The 26593-nt window shown below is 40.4% G+C and overlaps 1 protein-coding gene across 5 annotated transcripts in view; it reads right to left on the reverse strand.

Moving 5' to 3' along the window:
* Positions 1 to 20162: 20162 nt before the first annotated feature.
* Positions 20163 to 26593, reverse strand: part of tsc22d1 (TSC22 domain family, member 1) — a 44174-nt gene continuing 37743 nt past the window's right edge. For 3 of the 5 annotated variants that reach the window (XM_062533740.1, XM_062533744.1, XM_062533743.1), the window contains 2 exons: positions 21884 to 21935; positions 20163 to 20872 (listed from right to left, as the gene is read on the reverse strand). In XM_062533740.1, coding sequence (XP_062389724.1) covers positions 20615 to 20872; positions 21884 to 21935 — 310 coding nt within the window. In that variant the 3' untranslated portion in view covers positions 20163 to 20614. Of the gene's footprint in view, positions 20873 to 21883; positions 21936 to 22502; positions 23213 to 26593 lie in introns of those variants that run through there. The other 2 variants (XM_062533742.1, XR_009938821.1) reach the window with 2 other exon arrangements.

A 26593-nucleotide genomic window follows, 5' to 3' on the forward strand; every position in this document is an offset into this window, starting at 1 on the left:
GCACACGACAGATAGATGTCGCACTTCTCCCAATTGCTGCTGTTCCACACACATTCAAACTAAATCCCTGGACAAATGTTTTTCAGTGCACAAGTGTGCAGGTAGACAATTTTTTGGGGCACAGACAAATTAATTCCACAGCTACAAAACGGTTCTACATTTGTGCAAATCATATCCTCGAAGACAAATATTTTTTGCACTAGCACAAAATATTTCTACAAGTACAAAGTTTCCGTGCACAAGCATAAATGATTTATACAGCTGTAAAACTCTATTACATATGTGAATATCTTTTCACAGGCACAACATCTTTATGGCATGGTTTTGACTCCATAAAAGAGTCCCTGAAATATAAGGTCTAACTCGGTTTGGCAACTTTGCAGATTTCGATGGGCTGTGTTGGGCAAACGCATGGAAAATCTACTTAGTTGGAACAGTATCAAAAGACACCAATAAGCTTCAACTTCAAACACATCAAAAATGCATTTTTGCGCTTTCCTTGGGATGTGCTCCCAAGTTCACATACCAAGTTTGGTTTCGATAGGTGAAAGTGTTGGTATTTTTAGCTCCCCTAGTGGCAAGCAGTGATTAACAGGGTCTAAGCAAAAATATGATGTAGCATAGCTTTTTAGTTTACATGGGCTTTGATTGCTTGTGCCCTGAAGGAACTGTAGGGTAATTAAATGTGGAATGGTTTGGGTGGAGAGAGGGTTTGGTGAGCAGACAGCGTCTTGGTTAGAAGATGTCAAATGTGGATTGATGAATAAGAGCCGAGAAGGCAGGATCTGATGCAACCTCAGTGGCAATTTATTTTCCCTTTTTGGAGACTCTACTTCGCATTCCTTGCATTCCCATCTGTGTGCTGCATAAAGGAATAACAATGGAATTAGACAATGGGCAATCATATAGAATGAACAAAATTATACAAATTAACAAAGGATATGTGAGTTTACTACTCTCAATTGCACAGGCTTTCAAGACAATCCAAACAAACATGGTTGATGGCACATGTCTGGCAAACAAAGGAATCCAGTCAGCAGTGCACATGTTAGCAAAGTGACCATAATCATGACAAAGCATAAAAACACAAACTGAGATTGACTCACGTAATTTAGGAAGACGTTCAAAGGATGCATCGGAGTGCTGGCAGAAAGCATAAAGGACAAGCAAAAGAATTCACAAACAATTTATAGTCAACAGGTGAAGGGGGCGTAGTCAGGGCAGATTCAACACATTCAAAAGTTAATGGAAATAAAATGGAATTGGAATGGAGGCTTTTCAGGCCCTGTGGGGTATACTACAATCTCGCTGAACATAACCAGGTTTTCTTTGGATAACCTGGATCGACAAATACGAAAGTCGCAATCACAGTTGTGTGGTAGGTGAAGACGGCACACTTTGGCTGTTTCTCAAAGTCAAGGATGGGTCCTTCAAAGCCACTTTTCAAAGGATGTTACGTCATCAAATCTCGTCAAGTACTGTTCCAAAGTCAAGGATGCTTTAAAATTCTATCAAGTCCTTTGTTCTGAGAATTTCTGAGAATTTTGGAGGATGCAGCGATGGATCCTCGGCGTAAGGAAATAACCCACAATCCTTTGCGTATGGACAATTAGAAATTCTCTGACGGTGTGATTAAAAAAAAATGGCAATTATAACTTTCCATTGACACTAACATAAACTACGGATTGTGATATGTGAAGACCAAGTCGAATGTGGAAATACAAAAAGGTTATTCCTATTTAGAGGAAAGTGCAGCTGCATAGTTGTTTCCTCGGTTCAAATGAAGCGCGTACCCGGAACCATGCACGGTTGACATGCACTTCCACAATCGCTAGGCTGTTCCATTGCATGTGATCTTGACGGCTGGGGAGGGTACTGGGAATCGATCATCGATCTTTTGTGGCCATACCATTCACACATTTCATGTTGTTTTCACACAGTATGCAGTCAGTGAATACATTTTCACAATGCTTACATTTTCTTAACAGACAAACTATACATCCGAACAAAATAATGAATCGTTTTTGTATTATTTTCGAATGCTAACACACAACATCCCACAATAGTTAAAACAATATTCCTAGATACAGTATAAAAACCTTCTGCAATGTTATGAATTCAAAAGCAATATATCTCAGCTGATAATAAACAAACAATCCAATAATTGACACACAGATGATTTATGTTGGGTAAATTGGGCCAAACCACAGCTGATTCGAGTGTATCTTACAGTAGACTCAGTGGCAGGGGTTATTTCTCTCTATTACATTGACACTTACACTGTAAAAAGAGGTGATGTTTTTGGAAGCAGAAACAGAAAAAGACAAATACTGTAATGTCTGGATGAGGAAGAGTAAGAGTAAGGGGCCCAGGGAGAAGAGCAGGCCCAGTGAGAGATGCAGTGAGAGGTGCAGGAGCCCTGAGAGGAGCAGGCGCAGAGATTAGACACAGTAATATTGTGCTTTTTTTGTTCACCCCTTTTTATCTGGGCTTTTTGCTGTTTTTTGTTCAGAATGCTCTTGTGTTTCATGGATATTTTGTTCACTGCAATGCTGTAAAACCTTTTCTGTTCTATCATAGTCTACTGCAAACAGTATTTATACTGCACCTCCTGTAGGCCTAGTGAACAGTAAAAAAAATACTGGAATGCATTTGAATGTGAACATTACATCTGGACATACAGTTCCCAACCAAGAAATTTAGTGTAAAAATGCTGGATTGCATGTTTTGCATGCAAATACCTGTAAAACTGAAACATAAAAGTCTATGCAGTTTTTGTAATGTCAACAATAGCCAGTATTTTGAAACCTAGTGTACTCTGATTGACTGCATGTATCGTTTGAAGTGAAAACAAGCTTCATTCTTTGACAAAATAACTTCATTTTGAGTCAGGTTTCCAGTGTTTTGGGAAAGATAGTGAAATGACGAGTTAGTGTATATGTAACAAAATGTGGTGTAACAACATGGAATGTGCTTTTGAGAGGAAAGAAAATTTCCACGTTTCATTTTCCGTTTGTCTTATTACACTTTCTAACTTGAGAGGAGACAAGTGTTAACCCTTAAGGGTACGTTCAGACTTAGCGTCTTTTTCTGACTAAAGAAGTTGTGCAGACCGTTTTCTCATCTTGAAAAAAGAATCTGCCAGCGTTTTTATTCCAAAAGCAGCCGGAAGCGTTTTTATTGCGATAGGCAAAGTGACTAACGTACGTGTGGACACAAAATATCGCAAAAGAAAAAAATGGGGTTGACTATTGCTTTTAGTATGTTATGGCAAAGTTGTGAAGTCATATCAAACATTTCCCAAAAGCTCAGAAACCTAAAACGAGTCTCTCGACCGCTCTCGACCGATGTTCTGTCACCTTCACCATTTTTTACCTGTTGTTATGGGAAACCACAGGTCTCGTTAATCCGCTTGTGATTGGTCAGTTGTAAAAAAGACAGCATGACGTAAGGCGTTTTTCCGCCAGAAGTTGAACTTTTCTCAACTTCGAGCTGCAGAAAAAAGACGGTTGCAGTCGCGTTTTAAAAGAAGCCGGCAACTTTTTTGAAAACACGGTCTCCTCCATAGGGTTATAATGTAAAACGGGCGCCGGCAGCTGAGAAAAAGACGCTTAGTCTGAACATAGTGTACCGTCACACCGGTGTGTTTGGAATGTTGGAAAATTAACATTCTAAAGAATGTCTGGGCTCATTGAATTCTACATAGAATTTTAGAACGTTGAATTGTTGCGGAATGGAATCTTGTGTTAGAATGTTCAAAACCCACCCTTTTAAAGGAATAGGAAAAATACTGGAAATATTAAGTCACTTTTAAATGCGATGCTAGCAAGCGAGATGCTAATAGTCTAATCTGATTCAATGATCTATGCTATGCTGGAGCTAAAAGTGGTATCGCCAGACTCAGAGAATATCTGGATGAACTGGAGAAAGGTCAAATCAATTGTAACTCAAGGGGAGGTGGAAAATGAGTGTAATTCCCCAAATGGTGGAATATCCCTTTAAGACTTTTTAACTTTTTTGTTGGAATGAAGAGTACTGGGCAACTCATTCCACCAACATAAACATTCTTTTATGGCAGGTATACTCTTTTTAGCTGATAAAATGATAACACTTGATAGAAAACACACATCGAAGGATGTTGCAAACCCTGTGGCACACTGCTTTAAATAAAGATGTTATTCAGCCATAGCAAAGCGATGCAGGCTAGAAGATTCTGACAGCCAATCAGAATGCAAGAAATGAATGACCAAACAGATTGCAGAATTGCATTAGTTAATTTGCATGCAGGACAGCAAATCTGACCGGAAGATTTCAACTTCAAGAGCCTATCAGTTTGGAGGATTCTGATCGCCAATCAAAATGCAGGATTCTGACAGCCAGTTAGAATGTATATTGCCAGCCAATCAGAATGCAAGATTCTGGTAGTCAATCAGAAATTCAGAATGCAAGATTTTGACAGCTAATTAGAATGCAGGACTCCGGCAGCCAATCAGAATGCAGGACCCCAACAGCCAAATCAGAGTACAGAATTCCAACAGCCCAACAGAACCCAGGATAAATACATTTTCCTGATGACATTAGACATATTTATTCAGAATAGAATCATGTTTTTTTTAATACATATATTTTAATATAATAATTTATATAATATATAGAGTATAATATAATTTTTTTGCAACTTACCACCACATCATATTAACTTTTTTTTTTGGTAAATCAGAAAGACAATTTGTAATGTCTACCTGATTGAATAATGTCTAATGAAATTTTCGTCCCTGCACCGTGCGTAGACTGGCAGAATTCTACTTTCGGCTTTCTATTGCAATAACTTGAGACACTTCAGGTGAACTCCATTTCACTAATTATGGAGACTAGCAGCTATTGACTGGACCTATCTATTGAATTAGGTTAATCACTTTAAAGGGTGTGAATATGTATCTAACCACTTATCATCCATGATATATGAATCTCTCTCTCTTCCTTTCTCGTTCTCTTACACACACACACACACACACACACACACATATTGAGATACACTCATTCTTGCTGAACTCAGTTATTGCATACTGTATGTAGGGGGTCGTTGGCTGTTCTTGCATTCTCTGGGGTTTTCAGAGGTCAGCCTCTCTGTGATTGTATATCTTTTGTCATAGCTGCTTTGTCCGGCGAAAGGTTTGCCAGCTAAAACAGCACTAGTGCAGAGAAATGGTTTTGTGTCATGCAGTGTCACAAACAATGTGAGCATAGCCTGGCTTGCAGAACAACTAGAAGTACTGGACAAAGAAAAACAGCACCACTAATCACACACACAGGGGTCTGAAACAATGCTCAGTGAGTAGTAGTTGCAAACAACTGTAGACAGATTCCTTCTTGTCTGTTGATTGTTGGATACATAACATGGCTTGACCAGTGATATTTCTATTTGGACCATGATCGAAGTCCTAACATTTTTAGAATTTTGTATAGAAAGCATCTTCCATAATAACTTCTGTTTGGTGAATGTCTGTGCTGCATTAGCATCAATAATGTACCTGTCACGAGGTTAGGTATTGAATATTACTGTGAAACATAAAGATTCTACCTTGACTTGAGAAGAGAGCCCAGCAGTCGCTAAATTAATAAATCATAAATTACAGGTATGAGTAGCAACCTCACTACTCATCTACCCACTACCTCACCTCAAAAAGTTGTTAACTAAGCTAAGCGGGGGGGGGGGGGGGGGGGGGGGGGGGCGTCTGTGGGCAATTTTTGAAAAATAACCCCTTAATTGATGACTTCTGGTGAGTTTTATGGAATGAAATTGACAGCTTGAGATATACAAAGGGCTGGGCAACGATTAAACATTTTAATCGCGATAAATCGCATGATTTCCCTGATTAATCATGATAAATCGCATTATTATACGCAAAACTCAATAATGAATTAAAAAGTAGTATAGCACATATTGATTTTAAATGTGCTGCCATATGAATGCAAGTGCCATAGCATTTTTTCTGCAAACATTTAACATCAGCATTTTGTTTATACAGTAGCAGTTAAATAAATGATTTAGTGTAAATCTCAACTTAAACAATGTAATCAAAACAAATACAAATTTAAAGCTTATGGTACACACACTTTTTTAGTAAAGCCTTTAACAGTGCGTGTAGACAAATATTTCCATACTTGTTGTAATAAGCCTAGCCTGGTATAATGTCAATTTTTTATTTAGGCCTATAGGTCATTAAGAAAACATTGTAGTAGAAATGTTGGATTACTAACAAATCTTATGTTTTAGAAGTGAATATTAATTAACATGTATTACATAGAAGTGATTAACATTATATTTTCATATATTATTTGTATGCTTTTCTATACATTCAATACTGTGCAATGTCTTTTGCTCTCTCCATGTTACGACTTTCTAATTAAGGTCTTGCGACCCCCTTTTGTCATAGGCTAAGGGTATTCTGCCTGAGGCAGTAATATTAGGAAGCCCCTAACAGAGAACATGCTACGACAAGAAAATGCTGAGGGATGTATGTGTATTGTATAGACCTATTATCTTGCTTACATGACTTGCGTATGGCACATGGATCACATGCTATGTCCAAGAAGTACTGTTGTATTGTTGCATGTATGAGGAGTTTTGGAAAAGACCATTGTACCCATGTGATTTTTGAATTACCACAATGTAACTAAATGCAGTTGCAAACTTAAGTTCGAGAGGAACGTGACGAAAACTTTGCCACGCCTCCACTTCCTATAAACTTGATGGCTTAGTCAACGCTCACCTGCCGGTGCTTCTGCAGCGTTTTTTCTCGCTCGCAAAGCAACAGCAGCACCGGCCGGCGGCCTAAACTTGCCTAACTTTGCTCGCTGCAAGTGACTTGCCTCTCGTTGTCGAGCAGAACTTGCTGGCTTAGTTTTTCGTTTACAGACTTATTGCGTCTAGGTTTCACGGGAAACAATGCAGTGAGGCCGTTCTTATTTGTCATTTTGTAAAGCTGTTCCGTAAAGACTGTCTTAAAACTCACGCCGCAAACGTAGCTACAGGCTAGCTGAAGCCTCATTGGTTTACTGTTTGGTTGTTTTGGCTAGTTAATTTAGGCCGTGTTGGGTCCGTTCATAGATCAGTAGGCTTTCGGAGTAGCCGCTACTAGACTTGCTTCATGGTTCATTGTTGTTCGGTTGTTCAGTAGGCTGCCGGTATTCCGTATGACTTATCACTTCTATAGTTTGCCGCGTACGTTACCAACCAAACTAGCTTTTCCCCTAAGGCTAACGCGTGTATTGCTGCTGCTTCTGCCGTCATGGCCGCATGGGTCTCTAGCAGTCTCTAGCTGAGCTGAAGGCTCCCGGCTACATTTCAGTCTTATTTAGCTTCAACGTTTTAATTGGCTTAATTTGCCATTTGCTTTTACTGCGAAACCGCAAACAGCTGCTTCTAGAGGTAAGGCTTCTTACAAGCAAGCCGCTAACTGCTGATAACTTTGCTAACGAGTTTATCGCGGCGATTGACTTGCGAGAGGCAGGCCTACAAATCAATTTACATGAACTTGTTTGCGCACCGTGCATGTGAAATACGGAGTCAAGGTCAATGTTCTGCCGCTGCATGAAACATGGTGGTTTCTTTCACGAAATAGTAACATAGTATAATCGCCTGCATTTCTTTAACCCAACTCAATGCCCGCTCAGGCTTCAAGGTAGCTGATTATCTGGAGCCGTTGCTCGGTTACTCATTGTAAAGAGGACCAGGGTTTTTCTCCAGTGTGTGCGTTTTAGTATGCAAACAAATCAAAACCCTTCCCTAGCTGATCATGGGAGCACTTACACCCGCGTGTAGCTTTGCTTAGTACTTCCTAGCTGACCGAGCACGCATAGGCTACTGCTCCTTTCCCATAAATGTGTGGCTCACCACTTCTCCTTGATGTCTAGGCTACAGCTGTTGGGCTACAGTATCTCATTGCTCATTTGCACTTGATTTGACTAATTTTGGTAGATAAGTATTTACTCATGCTGTGGTTCTAATTTTATTTCTGCACTTTCAGTCTCTTCAGTTGACCATTGGAGCACCAGTGCTGCAGCACATGTCCTTATATTGTGGTTCTAATTTTATTTTTTCTGCACTTTCCAGTTGACTAATGGAGCACCCGTGCCGCAGCACATGCCCTCCATTGCTCCTGCGCACTTGATATTGCTAAATTGGCGGATATTTGATATCTATGGTACTCAAATGCTGTGGTTCTAATTTTATTTTTTCTGCACTTTCCAGTTGACCAATGGAGCACCCGTGCCGCAGCATATGCCCTCAATTGCTCCTGCGTACTGATATTGCTAAATTGGCGGATTTGATATGTATGATACTCAAATGCTGTGGTTCTAATGTTACTTTTCTGCACTTTCTAGTTGACATCGGAGCATCAGCGATGCAGCACAGGTTCTAAGTTTAAATTCCGGTCATCTGTCTTTTGACCTCGCCCCTCCAGCATAGGTGCCATGCTGAGCCACCTCCTTCCTTAGCATAGCGACCCCGTCGCTATATCTCTCTCCCCCATCATCTTCCACCGTCAGCGTGGCAGCTAATTAAAGTTCTTCCCTAGCTTCCCAAGAGAGTATATACACCAGTGTGTAGCTATGCTCCATTCCATCCTTAGCTGACCAAGAGAGCATACACCAGCGTGTAGCTCTGCTTCATCCCATCCTAGCTGACCAAGAGAGCATACACCAGCGTGTAGCTCTGCTCCATTTCATCCTAGCTGACCAAGAGAGCATACACCAGCGTGTAGCTCTGCTCCATTCCATCCTAGCTGACCAAGAGAGCATACACCAGCGTGTAGCTCTGCTCCATTCCATCCTAGCTGACCAAGAGAGCATACACCAGCGTGTAGCTCTGCTCCATTCCATCCTAGCTGACCAAGAGAGCATTATACACCAGCGTGTAGCTCTGAGCCATTCTTTGGAATTCACCATAATTCATGCTGCTCACCATTTCTCTTGCCGCTAGCTACTATAGTTGGCTACAGTTTTTATTCTTTCCTTGCACTTGACATTACTATATTGATGCATATTGATATCTCTGGTTTACTAAAACACTGCTGTCCTAGTTTTATTTTGCCCTTTCTAGCTGATCCGTGGAGCAACAGAGCCGCAGCACAGGTCTTCATATTTTATTTCTTGTCATGTCTGACCACTTCCTTCCAGCATAGGTGTCCTACTGACCCAGAGTGATGAGCCACCTCCTTCCCTGGCTGTAGCGACCGCGTCGCTACATCTTTCCTCTGCCTATCACCGAACCGCGTTCGTGCCTACACCCCTTTCCCCTAAGGACCGCGTCCTGGGTTACTCCTTCACCTCCTTCCCTGGAGCTGTGCCATCACTCTTGGGGTCACCACATCATTCTAACAATGTTCCTTCCTTTCATTCCCAGGTTAATCTATGGATGTTACTGAATCTTCAGGTTCTCTTTCTGCTCCTTACCAAACCCTCTTGCTTCATCTTCTAGGTGCCTCAGTTGCTTGCATCCCTGGGGTGCATGCACGTATCTGTGCTGTGACTCGATCCCTGCAGAGCATTTTGGCTGAGAATAGACTCTGCCTAGCTATGATTCTCTTAACAATCACTCAGTTTCAGCTACAACATGACTTTATGCTCTTCACTTGTACCGCTCACTTCATTGCCCAACCCTCTCCTGCTGAGATGCTCTCATTCTCTAAATTTTGATCTGGTCATTCAAGCCTTCTATTGTTCCAAGCACAACTCCAACATCGACCAATGCTATTGAAATTTGCACAGACCGTTACATCTTTAGGTTACATTGCAGCAGAAATGGTCTAGCACCCAGATAACAAACTCCTTATTGTCCAAATTTGGCTGAAACTGACGATACCAAATGTATAGATACTGTAGATCGATACTTTATTGATTCCCAAAGGGGAAAATTCAAATCTACAGCCAGAATGTTCGCTCTCTGGGCAGCTCTGCCAGGGTTCTTAGATACCTTTCTTAGATTCCCAGCGAAGGTCTTTTCAACTTGCTTGCATTTTTTGGGATGCTTTTGGTTCCTTCTCGACTTCTGCCAGCGCAGTAAGTTCCTGCATGATCCCTGCCAAGCAGTACCGCTTGTACTGACTCTGAGCTCCGCAATGGTAAGCAGTACCGCTCGTACTGACCCTGAGCTCCGCAACTGCATGCCGCACTCTCCTGCACTGACCCCAAGCTCTGCAACTGCAAGCTGTACTATCCTGCACTGACCCCAAGCTCTGCAACTGCAAGCTGTACTATCCTGCACTGACTCCAAGCTCTGCAACTGCAAGCTGTATTCCCATGCACTGACCCGTGTTGCCCTGTAATGACCCGAGCTCTGCTACTGCGAGTTCATTGCCCTGCATGTCAAAGTTAACCTTGAGGTCTTAAGCTAACTACATCGCACTATGCTGCTCCTCTCTTTTCACTTCAAATCTCAATCTCAATGACAAGACATAATATTCAAGGTGGCAGGGTCCTGGTCAGGGGTCCCCACATTACTGGCTTTGTTGGGGTGCTCACAGAGATCACACCAAATGCTGCCGGCGCAGTCTGGTTGGTGTGATACAGCGGTGCACTTCAGGACCCCGGCCTGCGACCTTGCCCAACTTGCTATCTCCGCTTAATTATAATCATAATGTTTCTGCTACTTAAATTGCAATATAGTCTCCAAGCTCAGGTCTAGTCTGGTCCCCTTATTCGTGCTGCATTTATCCGTCGTCTGGCATCTTGCCTGGCCTCCGCTGCAGGTCAGGCACGATATCATGTTAAGCTTCACGGGTGCGCACGGTCGTCACTCCGGGCTGACGTCTGCCAGCGCAGTTAACGCCCGGCGTGATCCCATGATGCACTTCACGACCACGAGTGGTAATGCCAGCGCAGAGCCACCGTGCTCACGAGAAGCTCGTCAGGACCCTGACTAGTGACCTACACCAAGCACTCCCACATTCATTTATTTATCTGGCAAATTTTCGGATAGTGAACTTTTGAACCATGTATAAGAATTGCCTTGCCCTAGAAATCTTTGAACAGTGTTATCAGAGCTATGATGTGGCTAGTGACCTGTTCCCAGTATCGTGAATAAACCTGCAGTGTTTTTTCACACCTGAGTGTGCCTGGAGATTTTTGACCACAACACAACAAATGAGTTGTGTAACCCAGACATGACCAATCACTTCTCGTGGTTGCTCCCTGTCCTCACGGCTGCTACACGTGCATTCGTTTGTGCTTTTGAGCGGCTTGTTCATCAGGTCCCGGAGCTGCCTGCGCCTCCATGTCAACAATAGACCCTTTTCACGCTAACGTCAGACACTTTCCGATTTGAAGCTTTGCTGGGTATCAGTTCATCCGGCGTAAGCAAAAGCTATGGTGATACGGTTACAGTTCTTGAGGTAAGATTAATATTTCACGTGTATCTATTATCTTAATTTTCATTGTTATCATTGGCGATCATTGCCGTCAGGTAGCTGCCTTGATTTGAGAGTAAAGTCAGTAGCCTAATCCTTAATATATAGCAGCAACTTCAGCTAGCTTCACCGAAGATCAAGTTGGTTTGATATTGGATATTCGACAGAGATTTAAAATAAGGAACGGTCTTTCATTGAGTATCCGAATATCCAATATCAAACCAACTTGCTAACATGTTAGCTAGCTGAAGTTGCTGCTATGTATAGCACGGGTCTCCTAACGTTAGGACTAATGTTATGTTCAGTTATCGTTTGCAATCAGTGCTCTCGTAGCTGCATTGATTTGAGAGTAAAGTTAAATGACGTTATGACTGTATATTACTGCTACCGGACGAACTGATACCCAGCTGCTGACATCACGTGAAAAGGGTCTATTAATGAAAATAAGCCTATTATCAATTTGCGGGAGTAGGCTATGCTACACACCCCCCCCCCCCCCCCCCCTTAAACATACAGGCAATGAGCAGCCTTGAATGAATAGTTTTTAATCAGACAATAACTAGGCTACTCGAGACTCTGCAGACTATAATTTTCGGGACAATAAGCTGATGTCACGTAACAACGAAGCAGGAAATGAGACGCCTATACACCGATTTGGCGAAATACCGAAAGTAGAGCAGTCGCCCTATCTGCGGTGTGCGTGAGGCAACGAGGATTGTAATTAGAATGTATTCTTATGAAAATCGCAGTTACACTTTCAACATAAAGTTTGTATATTTAGACTTTGAATTTCGTCACATAATTTACACCACAGCTACCTAAGAGTTTACCAAAGATAACGTCGTTGTCTGATTTCAATTTAATAAATGTTTCTGGATTTGGGGAGTCTTGTTATGGAGGCTATTTTTCCCCAGTGTGTTGTGTGTTGACAGTCTATTTTCTTGCTGTATCCTATTTTAATATTTCATACTTATTGTTGAAACCAGTATTTAATTCCAACATTAATCATTACATTACTTTTTAATCGCTGTGGGCTGTCCATAATGATTAAATGCTAGTTAGCATGCTATAAGGTCAAGTCAGTTCAACGTAGCCAGCAGTGTTTATATCTTCTACTACTTTCGGTTTACAAATATTTCAATATAGTAATTCATGAATTAATATAAGTAATTCAAGATACCTTCGTTAGTAACTGGGGGCCACTGTCTGATCGCGTAAAACCAAGTAACTTTATTCATACTGTTACTGCTCTCAGTCACCGGCATACAACAACTATGAGAACGCACACCGCAGCAATGGTGCCGCCGCAAGATGGCGGCATACACAAATCGCTACTCGAATCGGTGTATAGAGCAGGATTCGGGATTCGGGATTCGGGACAACTGCTTGTCATCATGACTGTTCCGATTTTTTCGGGATGTCTGGTCACCCTACTCCGGTGATAAGAAAATTCGGTAACACTTTATATTAAGACACACACATTCACCATTAATTAGCTGCTTACTAACATGTATATTAGTAGCATACTATCCACTTGTTAGGCTAGCCGCTAGTCATTATAAGTCACTAATTCATACCTTATTCTGCAAGACCTTAATCTACCCTTCCTAGACCCTTAATTAAGAATTTCCCTTATGTAAGCTCCTAATTACCCCTTATTCATAGTTATTAAATACGTTGTTGCATATGAATTATGACCTAAATATGCATGGCTCAGTATGGGGCTTGTAAGGTGGTAGTACCACAAAACAGTTATTCACCCATAAGAACACTTATCAAAGATGGTCTATTCAAATGGAACTAGACACTAAACCTCCAGTGCTAATAGTGTACAAATAACTAATAATTAAGTCTTTGTAATGACAAATATGTTCCCTATTCTAAAGTTGTGTCTTTTTTCACATTTAATACACAAATAATTTGGCACTTATTAACCCCCATGTGTTCCCTAAACTAAAGTTGCCTCCTATTCACTCTTATTGGCCGCTTTTCCCAAACACGTTAAGAAGCTCTTAACGCCAAGATCTTCTTTGGAGCGCTCTTAAAAACGCTGTGAAAGAAAAACGTGTTTCCCAAAGTCGTGAAACGTAAGATCGAGCTGACCCACTCTTAACAGCCTTCTTAGCGATCAAATGCTCAGTGATCTAGCCTGCCGCTAGGGGCACCTAGATTTCTAGGCTTTAGTGATCAAGCTGCGTCAGGGAAATGTATTCTCCACTTTTTTAAACAATAAAACAATGTTCAATGTTGCAATGCACTCGTGGCTGTGGACCACTGGCGCAAGAAACATAGACTTAATAAAAAAAATAATATTGAATTACACGTTTAAGTTTTCAACATATCTGCATATGAGTTTATAATACTTCACATACAAAAAACATCAACAACCCTGTGGCATTCCACGGATATGCATATGAGTTTATAATAGGCCTACTTCACATACAAAAAACATCAACAACCCTGTGGCATTCCACGGATATCAAGGAAACAGATGTAATTGAACTAAGAACCTAATCCAATGAGGCTTCACCTGCTACAGTACTCTAGGCATTGCCAAAGTCCGCGATGTAAAAGTCCGGTTTACATTACTGTAATGCATATGTGCACCCCACTCGCAGGCCACATGGGCTGGAGGGTTACATCTTCTCGGATATTAATAAAGTAGACTAGCCTACATCACATGCCTACTACCACACTATCTGTAAGAGAGATGGGATGCGTCTTGCATGAGTTAATATATGAATGGCCTGAGCTAATAAAAAATAGACCTAGGCTATATTGAAAATCACCCTGTTTTATCAGTTAGTTTGAGTTTTTTGGCAGACGTAAGGAGCTGCGACCGCACAGCCCAGGCTGCAGAAGTGCCGCAAGGGCGCAGCAAATTATCTTCAGAAACAATTTAATTAAGCTCACGATATTCACACCGGCCCAAAATAACGGCCCACCGGTAATCCTCCCGAATCTCCCGATTAGCCACCCGGGCCTGCACACACACACACACACACACACACACACACACACACACAAACACGCACGCACACACGATACATGCGTAGCCTAATTGCACCTGTAGGGGGAACACGGGGCGCTGTGTGACTTGTGCGTTTATAAAGGGGTGGGTGATCGATTTGCCTGGCATCGATTGATTCCGTTTCAGCACCACCGTGGTGAACAGCTCTCGTTAAGAGCTTCTTCAGAAGCTTCTTTGGCTTGATCTTAAGATTCTCCTAAGAAGGCAGTTAAGAACGTGTTTGGGAAACACCCGTATCTTAGCGCTCCTTCTTAGCGATTCCTTCTTTGGAGCCTTCTTAAGTTCTTAAGAAAGATCGCGTTTGGGAAACGCGGCCATTAACTGTATTACAGCACATACTGTAGTAGGCTACACAACAAGCAGACTGCCAAGTTAGCACAAATACAAATATCTCTTTCATCAATGAATATTAGATAGCGAGAAAGGCAAACCTGGATACATTTGTATGCTAACTTTCTTGGCTCCTGAATAATCAAAAGTCTCAAACTCATAACTATTTTTCAAGTGTGAAGGTCACATGTTAAAGAAGACATCCGGTGTGAATCAATCTATACACTAATCCAGCGCAAACTTTATGGGCGCTGCCATCTTGAGTATCGCCATTACTGCGTGCCTGCGAGTGGGAGGAGTGACACTTGCCTGTGCTTTTCAATGAAAGCATCCTGTCAGAGAATGTATAACAAGAGATCCTGCTCATGAAAGAAAATGTCTGGTGAAAGGGAACATTGGATCAATGATGTCAGACTGTGGCCAAAACATACCATTGAAGGTAATTCATTAACAACATAAGGTATTAAAGGAATAGTTCGGAATTTTGGACATAGGACCTCATTTCCAACTTTACCGAGGTGATATAGGTCGGTGGAGACCGTTTTTATCTCGTTTAGCCCCTTCCTTCAGTTGCAGCGTCCCCCTTTGCTAAAACTGGTTTTGAGCTAACACATTTCTACGGTAACATCAGTCTGACATCAACAACAGTCTTACTCACTCCACCGCACACCCGAGACAAGTCAATTAAATCGTCGGACAATCGATATACATGTCCGTGTTGATAGAATAATTTTAGAAATAAAACTAACCTTGCAACTCAATGATTTATTACATTTTGAGGGACTAGTTTCTCAATATCAATCCGCCACTGCCATACAGGGAACAAAGTAGGCTATTGCAATGCGATGCAAGGTTCGTTTTATTTCTAACATGGTTCTATCAACACTAGGCATGTGCATCGATAGTCTGACGTTAAAATGTATTTGTTTCGGGTGTTCTGTGGAGTGTTTTCAGTGGCAGGCTGGATGTTACCGTTGACTTGCGTTATCTTGGCACCAGATTAGCACGAGATGAACGCTGCAACTCATAGGAAGGGCAGAAATTCACCGAAAATGGTCTTCACCGACCTATATCACCCAGACTGAGTTGGAAATGAGGTCCTATGTCCAAAATTCCGAACTATTGCTTTAAGACGTGTATTAATGACAGCTAACCTCTGCAAGAGCCGCCTATGGAACCAACGGGCTAATTTCTTAGCAGCCAGCCACGCAGTAATGCCGGCGCTATGTTACTTCCGGGTTTCGCTGGATTAGTGTATAGCTCTGCTATGAGAAATGAGAAAAAAGAATGAGAAAATTTGATTCAACAAAGATCTATAGTTAACAGGCAGCTGACACTAACTGAAAGGGGCATAGAGACTCACTTTCAGATTAATTTACCTATGCCCCATTCAGTTAATGTTAGTTGTGGGTTTGCTATTTGGTCTGCTGTATGTTGTATCAAATTCTCTGTCCTTATTCCTACGGACAGCATTTTACTCTTCCCTTCTGACCTCAAACAGCAGAGCTAAGGATTGAATCACACCAGATTTCTCCTTTAGTATGACGCAGTATACATACATTGGGGTTAATAGTGCCAAATTATTTGTGAATTAATTATGAACAAAGATCCAACTTTAGAATAGGAAACATATTTGGCATTACAAAGACTTAATTATGAATTATATGCACACTATTAGCACTTGTGGTTTAGTGTCTAGTTCAGTTTGAATAGACCATCTTTGTTAAGTATTATTAGGGGTGAATAACTGTTCTTGTGGTACTACCACCTTACAAGCCCCATACTGAGCCATGTATATTTAAGTCATGATTCATAGGCAGCAACCTATTTAATAACTATGAATAAGGGGTAATTAGGAGCTTACATAGGGGACATTCTTAATTAAGAGTCTAGTAAGGGTAGAATAAGGTCTTGCAGAATAAGGTATTAATTAGTGACTTATAATGACTAACAAATGGTTAGTATGCTACTAATACACATGTTAGTAAGCCGCTAATTAATGGTGAATATGTGTGTCTTAATATAAAGTGTTACCGAAAATTCAAATTTGCAGTGATTACAAATAACTTTGCTTCTGTCGATTGCGCCGTCTGAAAGAACTTAGAAATGACAATGGCCATGTAAAAGTTCTGTTGGTCTACCCTGCTCCATGTTAGTTGGTTGGCTTGTTTAAATCTGCCAATATTGTTTTCCTTTACCGGTTCCTGTAAGCGCGTCAGCAGCCTGTGACCAGCCTGTGAGCAACAGACTTTTACAGTATAAAATAAATAATGAAAACTGCGTTAATGCGCGATAAAATAATTATCAGCGTTAATTGATTGATGAGTTAACGTGATATTAACACGTTAACGTGCCCAGCCCTAATATATGACACAACCATCAACAGATTTACCCCATTCAGATGTCATGGGTGAATAACATGGTATATTCAATTCAATTTGCAAAAAATTACAAAAAAACTTGCAATTTCTCCATGCAGGATTGTGACATATAAGACATAACACAACATATAAGACATGGTATTGTGGGGGGTAGTTCATTGAACACTTTCAATGAAGGAGGTGTAAAAAATGTTGAGGATCTTCCTGATCAGAAAGGAGTATAGCTTCCTCAAAAAATACTGGCACGGTTGACATTTTTTAAGGATGATCTCTGTATTGGAGTCAAAACGCAATTTGTCATCAATGACAGTGCCCAGGTATTTGTACTCATGTACAGATTCCACTGGTTCCCTGTGAATTGTAGTGGCTGTCCTGCATCCTCCATGCCTGTTGAAGTTAATGAACATCTCCTTGGTCTTTGTGACATTTAGCTCCTTTTTGGAGCCATCACACCATTCCACAAACTCACTGAGGACAGGACCGTGATCTTGGACAGAACCAGATAACAGGGATAGGAGAACAGTGTTGTCGGCTTCACTAGATGACGATCAGCATGGCGGCTTCTACAATCATCTGTGTACAGGATAAAATGCAGTGGTGAGAGGACACAACCCTGGGGTGAGCCAGTGGATGTGTATCTGATGTCAGAGAACCTCTTGTTGACCAGCACCTTCTGTGTTCTTTGGGTCAGAAAGTCTGTGATCCACAGAATTAACTGATGATCTACACTGTAAGTTGAAACAGTTCATGAGCTTTTTGGCCAACATGAGGTTGAATGGTATTAAAGGTAGAGGAGAAATCCACGAATAGGAGCCGTGCAAAAGAATTTGGGCTTTCTAGGTGTTCATGGATGGCATTCAATATGTAGATTTTGGCATCATCCACCCTTCTTTTTGCACGATATGCGAACTGAAGAGGATACATCTTTGAAGCTGTGGCGTTGATAGTATGAGCTTTCACAATCCTCTCAAAGGCCTTCATGACAAGGGAGGTGAGGGCAATGGGTCTTAGATCATTCAGGACTTTATCTTATACTTTCAGGACTGTATCTTATCATTCTTAGATAATTCAGGGCATAATTTTCACCACATCAGGGGCATCCATTAGGTGAACTATTCTAAACTATAGATGAAATAGTTCTTCATCTGTGAACTATTTTAAACTTTCTGTCATGCTGTGCTGTAATAAACGATACACAACAACCATACATCACAATACCTTTGTCTTAAATGTCTTGCTAAGGGGCCCGGCTAAGCAAATAAAGTGGCGCAGGCACAAGTGTGAAACAGATTGGGCAGTGTCGTAAATTGTCATGAAACAGGATTATCATCTGCACATGTGCAGTACAGACTGGGCAGCGGCATGGATCGTGTACCAACACTCCCAATCGTTTCTGCGGTGGTAGTGGCTGGAATGACCCCTCCCAATAGGCCTACATGTAGAAGACTACAAAGGCATTTTGTATTATCCAGATATACCTCAATAATATGTCCAAGATACCTGGATAAAATAAAGCTCCCAGTAAGTTCTGATGTGCCACTGGCCAGATACATTTAGACTGGACTATGAAGGCATATTGTATCCCGATACACTTTCACTCAAAGTAAGCCTATGGACACGTAAAACTGTACAAGAATACCAAAAAGATACATAAGGATACATTTGACATATTACACATGCAAACTGCATAACTTCAAAACACAGATTGCTAGCCTATTCATTCTTAACGTGACTCGGAATAGCCAACGAGAGCTAGCATCATTTAGCTATAACTGCGAAAAATAATAGCCAAGTTAGTTACAGAAGTAGGCCTACGACAATCAAAGATATCGCATGAGAAATATTCCCCTAACACAAACGGTCTACTTACAGATAAGGAATGTCCAAAGCTGAAACGTAAGGGATTTTCTGAAACTGTCTTCATCCATGATGGTAGACCGAACCATAAGTCAAGAAGTAAATACAGAAAAATAGTAGCCTACTTCTTTTCAGTTACCGAAAATGACCGCATGGTGGAAGCAAATGCAAAGAAAATGTAAATTAAGACTTTACAAGAATTACAAATACTGTATATGATCCATTTTTAGAAGGCAGAACATGTATGGGGAGGGCGTATTAGCTATCTCTTTTCACACTGACAGCAGCAAAATTCGCGGAAAAGGAGACGTCTTTTTGACTTTTGACTGTGTCTAAAAACGAGGTGAAAATATACCGGCTTGTTGTGCCTGTTCCATGAGGCAGCATGCATTTGCATAAAAGCAAACATGGAGACCATTGGTTATCAAAAATGTATTTTTCTGTAACATTTTATTCAAAGTTGAGAAGTGCAACTGTGAAGTGCAACTGAGTTGTTATAACTTATCTGATTTGAGGAACATGCACAGAACATAAGCATATGTGTAATGCAAAAGTCATATCCATATTCTGTAATGATATTCATTGCTAATGCAAGTTAAGAGTTGATCAGCCAGGGTGCTTCACTGTCAAAATAAAAATGAAATCCGTGGATGCAATACTTCATAAGAAATTCAAGTGACATGGTTACAGTAGGAGTGAATACAGGCAGGGCAATGGAACCGAGTGTTCTGTCAGGTAAACATCCTTACAACTGTTGCTGTGCTCCACTCACAGAATAACAGTATTAAAAAGACTGCCCAAAATGCTTAGGTCAGTTAATAATCAGCTTGTTTCCATTTTTGTACAAACTTAATAGCATGTTTCCACTCCATGGTATTGTTATTTTTTACAAAGTACTTACACTAGATGTACAGAAATATACATACTGTTTTCCATATCTTTAGTATTTAAGCTCAACCCAACACAAGATTTCACCCAAGCTCTTAAAAAAAAATGAAATAAGGGTTTAACAAGGGCAAGGATGAGCTCAATCTTAAAGGAAATAGCCTATCCTGAAGAAAGTGTTTTCCCTTCATTCAAACAATTATAAATAATTATGACAATAACAAAATTAACCCATCCCACCCACCCCAGCCCCATACCAGATGGGGCGTTGAGTTTTGACCATCCATCACCATGAAAAGTGCTTTTTTTCCAATTAAGAGCACAGACCTAAGGACTGCTGTGGTTACATACACAGACACATTTTGAGTATGATGACAATCATTTACAATCCCATAGTCACTGATGGAAATGAACATTTGAAATCTATTAGACTTAGGCACAGTGATTCATAATGTCATGTCCAGCTTGTTTGTCTTTTTTGGCAACATTCCATCATCTGCTTCCGGAGCATGACCGGATTGTCAGTTGCTCTCAGTTGTAACACTGTATCAAGTTTTGAAAGTCAAATATGTGCAAAAAGAAACATTAGCCTTTAACAGAATCCTCATGTAAATGAGGCATCGATCTTCAGGTTTAATGATCATTAGCTTCAGCATGTTTGCATTCCGTAGTTTTTTCTCTCTTCAGCACAGTCTCTATGCCACTGTGGTAAAAGGCGGCTATGCAGAAGGCCCAGAGGTCTGAGAGGCAAGCTGGACCGACGGGGCAGGCTGCTGGCTACCTTGAATGGAAGCCGGCGGTGAACCACTCTGCACTTGTGCTTGAAACTGTGCCAGCTGTTCTGGACTGGCCAAGTTCTTTAGCAGGTTGTTTTCCTGCTCCAGCTGAGAGTTCCTCTCTACCAATTCTTTTATCTGCTCTTTCAAAACTTCAACCTCCTCCCGTACGGCGTACATCAGGTGACTCTTCACCAAATCCTGAAGGTAAGAAAGAAATAGCTGATGAATTTAGATTTATGGAAATGTAAAATGTTGCTCTTCTGAACAAAAAGTAGCATCTAGACCAGTGTTTCCCAACCTTTTTTCCTTGAAGGCCCCCTTGCCTGTGTCTAAGACAAGCCACTCCTACCCGCATACACACACAAGACATTGTTTTATTCAACAATCGGGGGCTGGGGATGAAATACCAATGCCTAGCCTAGCCCGACCTGAAGGTTGCTTACACAAGTTCAGAGGTTGAAGGTAATAAATAGCTACATGAATTTAAATGTGGAACAAAAATGTGTCTTACTTTGGATTATACAGACTTTTGATTATCCAACTGGGTGTGTTATTGGGATTTTAGACATTTAATGTGCGCAAATATAATTTCGGTAATCTCACAACCTCAGGTCAGGCAACATTGTGCGGACCCCCTGCAATGTGTAATGTTTTGGCGCTCTATAAGTGAAATGAAATTGAAATTGAAATATCCCCAAAAAAATTGCAAATAAATCAAATACATCTCAAAGTCCTAAGAGGGAAAGACTGACTTCTGGATCTGTGTTTGCTACATCATTCTATAGATCCTTCCCCTTTGCTTTGCACAAAACGTCATACAATCAGCACAATGGCCTGCCCACATACCCAGCAGCCAATCAGTGCGGGAGATATTTTTAACACAGTGTCAAAGATTTAGGGTTTGCCTAGCAACAGTAGACAAGCTTTGAAGTGCACAACAGAATTCAGTATGACGTTAGCTGTTCTAGTCATAGTAGTAGCCAAGGCCAACCCCCTCCCCTTAAAGATCTTAGACCACACTGAACCCTTGCAATTTAATGCTGTGATCCAACACTTCAAACACCACATTTAATAGGCTATGTAACTAAACCAGGGATGCATTTTGGTTACTGGTTTAAATTCCATCAAGTAAAGGCCTAAGTCTATCAATACATTGACCTTTGTAGCCTAGTACAGAAAATAAACAAGTACAAACAATTGTGAACTTACCATTGCTTGTTCAATTTTATTGTCTATGGCAACAACACTGGCACCCGAGGAACTGCAGAGACAAAACAACAGTGATCACTTAATTTTCCTTTTACCTAGCCTACAATTACACAGGGTGAAATAAAATGACATGCATAGGCTAGATCTCTAAATAACACACATTTGTTATGGCCAAATAACTTAACCAGGAAGCGAAAGTGAGGTATGCATGATGGAAGCACATGTCCTTTAACATAACCCATTTAATCACGTTAATCACGAGCGTTGACTCAGCGGCACATCTCAAAATATTCCACTCTAAGAGGTGCAGCATCCGAACACACTGGTGCAATGACAAAGCGAGTCTACAACTTCCAACTACATATTTCGACCTTAACAAAATGGCAGCATACAGAATTGTTCTACTTGGCACAATAAAACACACAGAGAGAGAGAGAGAGAGAGAGAGAGAGAGAGAGAGAGAGAGAGAGAGAGAGAGAGAGAGACCCGACAAGTGAAAAACATTGTCGGCTTTCCATTACGAACCCCCTAGTGCTCAACCTTCATGGTAAATGTCCAGACAACCAATATATCGCTCTGATATCTTCTGTCCTCAAAGGGGTTCACTGAAATGATGTACCTATTATCCAATCGGACGGTCGAGCTGTCTGTTCCCAGCAATGACGACAGGAAAGATATCGAAAAATGTCTCAGCTGACAAACACCAAGATCCATCGCCACGCTGTGGCATGCACAATTCATGCCTCTTTATCCATAGGATGTAGCTGTAGCCTACAACACCAGCTCCGTCTTGATTAAATATCACATTTTCAAGGTTGATCAAGTAAGGTAGCTTATAGCCTCGAGGGGAAGGATTCTATCCTGAGAGCGTTCATCTAGGACTGCGGCACAAAAAATCGCCAAGGTCAGCTCATCTGCGCTTTGATGAAAATCTGCAGCCTCCTCAATTTGCATAATTTATGCGAGAAAAACAGCACATTGCTAACTCCTATTGGCGAAGAGATACATTAATATTAATAACGATATGTAGACACGCCCTCAATAGCATCTCAGGCGACTGTCACCATAATGTATTCCAAGCGAAAACCGGTTGGAACAAGATAATCGCTGTACGAGTTTCAAAACTCATTATAGGGCATCTTCTCTGTGTCCATGTTGTGCATTGAGAAAGTCGAAAACATCACATTAATTACTTTTTTTTTTTTTTTTTTACAAAACTGTTAATGAAAATAATAAAAATCAAAGTGTCAGTTCAGAAGAAGCAAACCCTATAGCACAGTAGGCGACATTAGGGGAGAGTGGGGGCAGTTGCACCACTTTTTACCTTTCCTTGTATATCTCAGAGACCGTTTTCAATAGAAAGACTAAATTTGTATATGTTTAGCCCACATCTGTCACCTATCCATGCATAATTATGCAACATGTGTAAATATTATAATATTGAAATAAATTACATTTTAATTGAGAGAGTGAAACGTTGCAACCGTCCCCTTGTTGCAACAGTTCGTAGAATAAATATTTTCTGATGTGAGAGGTCTGTTCGCGTATCTCGTTCCACACGTAAATGTAGCCTACTGCCACTTGCTGGCTAAAGTAAGAACAACTCTGAATAAAATGAACATCCACATAGTGCTTGAGTCAAACACAGGGTTCCCACACTAAAGTCAAATGTAAAATTCCATGACTTTTCCCTGAAAAACAAAAATATATTTTTTATATCATGACATACAGTATTTTACCTATCATGATCCACTATATTATGAATTATGTATTGAAATTATACCAACCTGTGTAGCATTCTAGAATCTTTCACATTTTTAGAGTGGAAATGAATGGACATTTAAAAAAGTAAAAGTATTGCTAACCACGACCACTCAAGCAGTAATGGAAAAAGCTAATGACCTGAATGCTGTGTGGAAATATATTTGCATTGATGTATTTTGACAAGTACATTTTAAACAGCTACAACATTTCTGATACAAATTACCTGACTTGCCATGAATAGACTATAACTGTCCTATAGACATCTAAAATGTATAGGTAACGTATAACCTCCTGAGACCCGGGGAAAAAAAAGTTTTAATTTTGAGATTTTTTTAGATGATTTAAGTATTTTGGTCTAAAGAAACATGCTGCAGCAAAAAAAAATCCAAAAATGTTTTTAGTTGCTGAGTTATCAGATGTCCTCTGCAGAGGACATCGGGACTATCCGAATGTCCTAACCCTATGGGAATTATGAATGTGTAGTAATAGTATTGCATTAAAGTCAATGGAGTGTTAGGGTACAGTGAGGAGAAAATGTATTTGATACCATGCTAAAGTTGCCTAAAAAGAGGAATATAAAATCGTCATTTGACAATTGATCTTAATGTCTTAATTCAAAAATTGAGTAAAAATAAAACCGCTAAGTACGCCAATTTTCTTTGTGATGGAAGAATGTTTCGTAAATAAATAAATGTTCTTCCTAAATGCTAGGGGGAAGTAAGTATTTGACCCCCAATGTAACCCTATGGGAATTCAACACATAGGGTTAACATAGGGGCGGGCAGATTTTTATTTTTTAAGGCCAGCTATTTTATGGATTCAGGATATTATGCATCCTGATAAAGTTCCCTTGGCCGTTGGAATTAAGATAGCCCCACATCATTACATACCTTTCACCATAGCTAGAGATTGGCATGGTGCTTTTTCCAGTAGGCCTATTAGCCTGTTTGATGCTCATTGAGCTCAATGCAAATCAAACAGGCTAATAGGCCTACTGGAAAAAGCACCATGCCAATCTCTAGCTATGGTGAAGGGTATGTGATGATGTGGGGCTATTTTAATTTCAAAGGCCAAGGGAAATTTATCGGGATGCATAATATCCTAGATCCATGAAATAGCTGGCCTTTAAAAATAAAAATCTGCCTGCCCCTATGTTAACCCTATGTGTTAAATTCCCATAGGGTTACATAGGGGGTCAAATACTTCCTTCCCCTAGCATTTAAGGAAAACATTTATCTATTTACGATACATTCTTCAATCACAAAGAAAATTGGTGTCCTTGGCGGTTTGATTTGTACTAATTTTTTGAGTTAAGGCATTAAGATCAATTGTCAAATGATGATTTTATATTCCTGTTTTAGCAGGGTATCAAATACATGTGCTCCTCACTGTATGTGAGATATTACAGGCAAATAGGATGGCCAAGAAAGGCTTTGCTCCCCCTCAAGTGTTTTTAACATAGCTTTCAGAGATGGCTACTACAATAAGTAGTGTTATATAGCATTAAGTGTTGCCATAATGGCTGAATAAGCATTCAGACAGCCATAATAATGAGCCTGGCTCATCAGTGTTGCAGCCAGTCTGTATACATGGCACACTGTAGAGCTAGGTTTTAGGTTTGGAGGGGTTACTACACTCTCCCTTTAATGAACATGTGTTGAAGAAGTGCAATGGCTTGCTGTGAGGGCATCAGAGAGTATACACCATGATAGGGACTCCCATTATTTGACCTCTGACCCCTGTGCCAAAGACCCAAGAGATGAATGAAACGTTACTGTTCAGGGCATCCTAGGATGGCAGAGGTACACTAAAGGGATGCTTGATGGATAATGTAAATGTGAAAGCACTTTTAGGAGTGGCAAATAATCATTTACAGGTAAATGGAGTAATCAGTTGCCCAAAATACACCTTTTTACAAATTGGGCAATGTACATTGAGGCAAATTCACCTACGATGTACTTATTTCTTAATAAACCTTAAAGCTCTAGCTTACACACTGCTTCTGGGGCTGTATTGTACCTTAAGGGATCCCCTTTTATCCTGTATCTCCTTTATATTTATTAGAAATAAGTAGAAAAGACCTTGTTGTCTCACTCAACCCTCTGCCTTCTAAAACTTAGAAATTGGTTAAAAAGCAGGGGGTACTAAGTCCCGATGTCCACTACAGAGGACATTGAACAAAAGTTATGTTTTGAAGGTGTTAGAATTGCTGGATCTTTCTGAAATCTCTCTGAATTCAAGTTGAGACTGTCATTTTTATGACACAAATTGACTGTGTGCAATAAAACACATAATAATGACAAAAAATGGTCAATTAACTCTGTTGCTGCCATGAAATGAAAAAAACTCAATAGCCGCCATTTTGAAAATAAAATTTGTGAAATCTGTTAACCCAACCCACATAATTGTGGTATCACCAGAAAGCCCAGGATGTCCTCTTGAGAGTACAAAAGGATTGAAATAGTTGGCATGAATGGTATTTCCTTCATAAGACTTAGACTGATGTCCCCTACAGAGGACAAAAATGAATGGCCGGGTCTCAGGAGGATAAAGAATGAGTTGACTTATTCATAATGATGACAATTTATAGTGATGCCATTTGTTATAAAAATAAAAAATATAAATATGTGAACAGTTCCTTCCCCTACACAGTCACTTGTGGGCCATTCCATCACAATGAAAAGACATTACAAGCAAATGTAATACATTTCAATGTTCTTAGGGTAAAACTCTCACCAGTGTCACCACTTGTTGCCTTTGGCTATAATGTTAAAGTAGATCTTCACTTTTAATAACAGGAACCATTTTACCACATACAAGGGCATGGTTGTTGAGGTTGGAAGTTCAATTCAAAATTGAATTCATTACCACAAGACTTTGTGGAAATGCACAAAAACATGTTAGATAGGAGAGTCTTTACAAGGCACGCTTGCGTTGATGCCAAAT

The sequence above is a fragment of the Sardina pilchardus genome, chromosome 4 (genome assembly GCF_963854185.1).
Source record: "Sardina pilchardus chromosome 4, fSarPil1.1, whole genome shotgun sequence".
Lineage (NCBI taxonomy): Eukaryota > Metazoa > Chordata > Actinopteri > Clupeiformes > Clupeidae > Sardina > Sardina pilchardus.